The following is a 5,831-nucleotide window of genomic DNA, read 5'->3' on the forward strand; positions in this document are numbered from 1 at the left end:
ACTAATCCCTTACAATAGCCCAAACTTCGATCATTGGCATGGTCTAATGACTGCTTGTCACTGCATAAATATCTTGATGGTTCACTCTTATGGGGATCATACATAGGAAGATTCACAATACTAGACAAATGGACAAGTATATCACAATCAATCAATTAAGGAGCCTATAGGTATAGGATTAAATTTCACAAACACACAAAAACAATTATACAAAACCAACACAAGATGGCCTCAACTCATCTAGTATCCTTAAGAAAATGCCTACCATAAGGTAGTCGCTCATGCTCACTTTCTTTAGCTCACTATTCAGTAGCATATCATGCATTAAATAAAATGATAAGGTTTTATTAACTTTTTCATAATCTTCTATTACCTATTTCAGCCTCATCTAAAGCTTACTAAAGTGGGAAGGTTAAACCAATTGGGGAAAATTCCTAAACTTGAGAGTTGTTCCCTCCCAGGTTCCCCCCTATGGACTTGAGGCCACAAGGGTATCCTTCACCCAAGGACCGCCTATGTTCCCACTTCTAAACGAGTTAAAGTCATACATAATTCTCCTGATAAGATCACCCAAAGAATCTTACACACAAGTTCCCATAAACCAAGGTTTCATTAATGTTCCCCTCAATCAATAAAAGTAAGTTTATAGTTTAGCAACCCTTTCTATAACACTCCCCTTCAAGGTTATTAAAGTCCCCGATCAAACTCCCCCTATCATTTTTCATAAATCAAATTTAACGTCCCAAGGTTTGTTTTATCAACCTAGGGGCTAACATTATTACTCCTCTTAAAATCACCTTAGTTTGAACACAAACCCACAAGAAAACATCACCATCCAAATTTCACCTAATGATTTAATATGGAGGTTCCTCTACCAAAGGATTCAATATATATATCTTATAGTCTTTTAACATCATTTACCTCATTACACAAATACCATTATAAAGTTATAGATCATATATTATTATCACACTGACTAAGGAGGATAAAATGACATTAAAATAACTTTTTACACCTATCGTCACTCAACAAATTTTCCCATGCTTAAGCTTATTGCTCACACATACCTTGAAGTAGTACATAATTACTTAGAGAACTTCCCAAATATACATTAAGTGATTCGATAACACCAACATTAAACATATATCATGAGGTCATTAGCTTCATTAGAATACTCATGAATACTTTACTTACTAATATAGTTACATCATTCCTACCTTGTAAGGTATAAATATAGCAATTTATATATTCAAATTAGAACTTCTCATTTTATGTCTTGCGCAATCCAATGACAAGACTCGATATATCTCTTCCAAAATTTATTAACTCCATTAATAGAGATAGGGGACCAAATGCGATTACTGATCCCTCTAAAAATGATAATCTATATCTAGTATCTTACTTTCTAATTTGTTTTATTTCACATTTAATACCTTAGTGGTTCAAAAAATGTCATGGTAGTTGTGCCATGATCTCTGTGGCAATTGGTTTGTCTTTAACCAAAAATGAGAGTAACAATAGGAAATAGTATTGCTACAAATCCCTTGTTTGGCATCTCTTCTTCAACTTAGTTTTCTTACCCCTTTGCATAAGCATGACCTATAAGAATTACAAAAAGACACTATGAACTAATTCAAAGGCAATGAAAATGTATTGAAGCATTGCCGAGGGTGATCCAAAGTAGTTGTTTGAGGTCAAGGATGATTGTAATAGTGCAGGTAGCCATAAAACGTATCACATAAGCAAGTAATTTTCATTAAGGTAGACAATAAAGAATTGAATGGATGAGGTACACTATAGAAAAGTGAATGGATGCTAGCAAAGACTTTTTGTTATTTTTTTTGTTTTTATTACATGGAATGTGAAATTAGAAACAAAAGAGAAAGTTATAGTAATTATTGAAGAGCATCAATTTTAATCAAGGGAGTTTTTATTGAGGAACATTCTTCAATCCATTATGTAAGTATAATATACCTTTCGACTTAATAAAAAAAACAATATTAATCTAAAAAACTGATCATACCATTTCAAAAATCATGTAAACCGAATTAACTTAAATTCTCACAAGACGAACATAACATTCATAGCATCCAAAAATAATGGATGCAAATTCACAAATATCATACCTTGAAACTCAAATAAAGTCTTGAGTTTTGCAGAATGATTATTGACCAAATTAGATCAAAAGAGATCAGAGGCACTTCTCTCATTCTGTGCCATACAAAGAAATTGACATTTGAAAACGGTAAGCAAATTATTTATTATCTACAATCCAATGAAAGTATAAACAAGCATCAGACATTAAAAATTCAAAGTTAAGAACAGTGGATTCCATTTTTTATAGTCTCAGTTCTCAATAGTGACAATCAGATAATACAAACCAAATTAACTTATATATTTCAAGTATATCACAAGACAAACCCAACATTCATGGCATCCAAAAATAATGGATGCAAATTCACAAATAGTATACTAATTTTCTAAAATCAGCATTTCATCATGCAAGACGAGCTGCCAATGTAATGTATAAAACATGCATATATAACGGAAAAGACATAAGTGTAGATGCAAATTGACAAATAAAACAAAGAAAGATTCACAGTATGTTTTTCAAACCCTTAAAACATTATTATCACCATGTCCATTATCTTGAATGTTGTTGCTGGTTTTGTTGAGAGAACATTTACTGATAAGCATGTGATCCCTGAAGCAGTCCATCTCTGATCTGCTGAGCAACATCACGAACTGCACCAGGCCCATGGGGTATGAAAACTGATGAAGTCTTAGAATGTGCTCCAATGTCTTTCATTGTGTCAAAATACTGTGTCACCAACACCATATCCATCACATCCTTTGCACTTGTACCAGGCACATTCCCTGAGAAAGCAAGTACACTCTCTTTCAGCCCATCCACAATTGCTTGCCTTTGCCGAGCAATACCAACTCCTGATAGATACTTTGATTCTGCTTCTCCTTCTGCTCTTTTAATTTGTAAAATTTTCTCTGCCTCTGCTTTTTCTTGTGTTGCTACTCTCATTCTTGCAGCTGATATAAAACAATACAATGAATGAGGGTGAAATTGAGAGAAATTTTAGGTAGATAAACTAAACAGATATAGAATTAAAATATGAACAAAGCTGACGATAATGAGTTGGGTTTCCTTAAATAAATAAATACCATCCACCCATTCACAAAATGCAAAAAGTATATGCCAGCAGTCTCCAAAGACATTGAGTTAAAAGTACATGCAGAACTGAACATAAAAACCCAATTTGACTTCTTGCCTGCATTTATTTCATTCATTGCTTTCTTCACATGCACATCAGGTTCTATATCTACAATGAGCGTTTGCACTATCTCATATCCATAGTTTGTCATAGCCTGTAATCACAAAAAAGCAATGAATCATACTGTATTCAAACTTCATTTTAATATTTGCTTCCTTGAAAACAAATATTAAGAACCAACAAAGGATACAGATTTGACAGATAAGTGATAAAAAACGATTCATCTTGTGGGATATTTTACAGTAATCAATTGACAATATAACTCAATATTAAAATGGAATGGGTTTGAAATTCTCGACCTTTTCAAGTTCATCTTCAACAGCTTTAGCAACCTCACTCTTTTGTTCAAATACATCATCCAAATTCATCTTTGGGACACTTGAACGAACAACTGTAAATCAAACATGAGAACAAGGTAGTGGGCTTAAACCTTCTTTCATAATTTCAAATTTGTTAGTCAGGGTTTCTGTTTCGCAATTGTCTTCCATGAAATAAGAAAAAAACAAAACAGATCATTCTATGATTGAAGTGGTCAAGCCTCTATATCAAAGTAATATCATAGATCTGGATGTTTGTATTTCACAAAGTTAACCATGTATACCATAAACAGCAATTGTATTAAATTATATTAGCTATTGAAATATCTCATATGGGTCAGACTTTCTTTTGATTTAGTATTTTAGAAATCATTCAACAAGTTAGTAATATCTGTACAAATTGTTCATTTACAATTATCTTCTAAATTTCATTTTTAAAAATAAATCACTGTGAAATAAACTTTTTCATCAAAATTTGTCTTACAATTATTTTCCATAAAATAAGAAAAACAGAATAACAATGATTCTAAGATTGAAGTGGTCAAGGATCCAGCCCCCACTATTCTATGGCAAGAGGCTGAACGATTGGAGTGGGTCCCTACTATTCTATGGCGGAGGAAGGCCCCTCCCTCCAATTGTCATTGTGGGTGGGAGGCTAGCAACTAGATCTCCCTGCGCCACCAGGGTGGGCAACGGGAACTCTAGTTGGGACCCAGAGGACAGCTCTATTCCCACCCACCCACCCACCCCGGGTGGTCAAGGATCCGTATTAAAGTTAAATATCTGGATGTTTGTATTTCACAAAGTTAATCATATGTAGCAGAAACAACAATTGTATTAGCTACAATAATTGTATTATATTATATTAACAAACGAAATATCTGATATGGATTAGAGATTTTCATTTTATTTTGTATTCTAAAAATCATTCAACAAGTTTTTAATAATACCTATTCAAATTGTTCGTTTACAATTATTCTTCAAATTTCATATTTCAAAATAACTCACTGTGAAATAAACCTTACCATCAAATACATACGCCTGAATTTGTCCCCTCGTATCACTCAGCTTATAAAAAGCTTCACTGGCCTTTTCTGCAAGAGCACGGTATTGAACAGAGGCCACAACAGTCACAAAAACATTATCCTGCAACAAATGAAAAAAAACATACAACTCTTATCAAAAAATTTAAGATCAAAATCAAAACATAGGCTTACCAAGATGTAAATATGATAATCATTTTTTAAGGTTTCACTATCATTTGTTTATATTAGAGAATTTTCTTTAAAATCAAAAGTAAATGAAGAGATTTTAAGAACCTAAACACTTACCTTGGTCTTCGTTTCACAGCGGACATCCAGTTTTTGTACTCTTAAGGAAAGATGGCCTCTGATTTGGGTTCCAAAAATCCATGGCACGCAGTGAAACCCTGGCTCCAGCACTTCCTGGAACCGCCCAAATTTCTCTTCCATGGCCACTGTTGCCTGGTCCACCTTTACGCAGCAAAATAACTGACCCATTTTGTTATTCCTGCATTCAAATGAAGAGTCACAACATGCACAGAAATTCTATTCAGAACTGTAAAATAAAGGCCAAAATCTTATGACCTAAAATACCCTGCAATAAGTTTTCCTCCACTACGTAATATCTTATCCTGCAATAAATTTACAGAATTCCTCTATAAATGATTGGTGACACTCCTACAGACTTGACAATAAATAGGCCATTTGCTTGGACGTTACTTCAGAGAATGGTTAGCTGGTAAATATTTGACTACTCAAAATAGTTACTGGTATTCGGCTTTCAGAGAAAAAAAATATATTTGTGAGCTCTGAGAAGCTTCGCCTCTTGTCTGGATCTCCAAATCCCATCTTGTAATACCCGTATTAGTTGTGAGCATTTTGTTTGTAATTCATACGGAGATCTGCTGATTAAGCATGATAAAGATATAATTTGAATGAATATATTGAAATGTATGTCTTTATGGATAAAGGTAGAAGATAGTGTTAAAACCAGTCACAACAACAGAATTTTTTATTTTTTATTTCTATATTTGTTCTAGTTATATACAAAACCTGCATTAGGTTAAAAACAGGCTTACATAGGAATTAGTCTAATACACACATATCAATGATTAAGTACAATTTAAAATATAATGTTTATAATGAAAGAGTACATGATGTCATACAAGAATTTGAGTGATTATTTATGTTCAATTTTCCAAGAG

General features: G+C 33.1%; 1 protein-coding gene across 1 annotated transcript; it reads right to left on the bottom strand.

Moving 5' to 3' along the window:
* Positions 1 to 2,426: 2,426 nt before the first annotated feature.
* LOC131043020 (hypersensitive-induced reaction 1 protein) lies at positions 2,427 to 5,129 on the bottom strand. The gene is made up of 5 exons (XM_057976375.2): positions 4,936 to 5,129; positions 4,630 to 4,750; positions 3,587 to 3,678; positions 3,285 to 3,381; positions 2,427 to 3,045 (listed from the first exon to the last, which is right to left on the bottom strand). Exons 1-5 carry the CDS (start codon positions 5,122 to 5,124, stop codon positions 2,684 to 2,686), a joined length of 861 nt encoding a protein of 286 aa, XP_057832358.1. The 5' UTR covers positions 5,125 to 5,129; the 3' UTR covers positions 2,427 to 2,683.
* Between the last annotated feature and the right edge of the window lie 702 nt (positions 5,130 to 5,831).

Source organism: Cryptomeria japonica, chromosome 6 (genome assembly GCF_030272615.1).
Source record: "Cryptomeria japonica chromosome 6, Sugi_1.0, whole genome shotgun sequence".
Taxonomy (NCBI): Eukaryota; Viridiplantae; Streptophyta; class Pinopsida; order Cupressales; family Cupressaceae; genus Cryptomeria; species Cryptomeria japonica.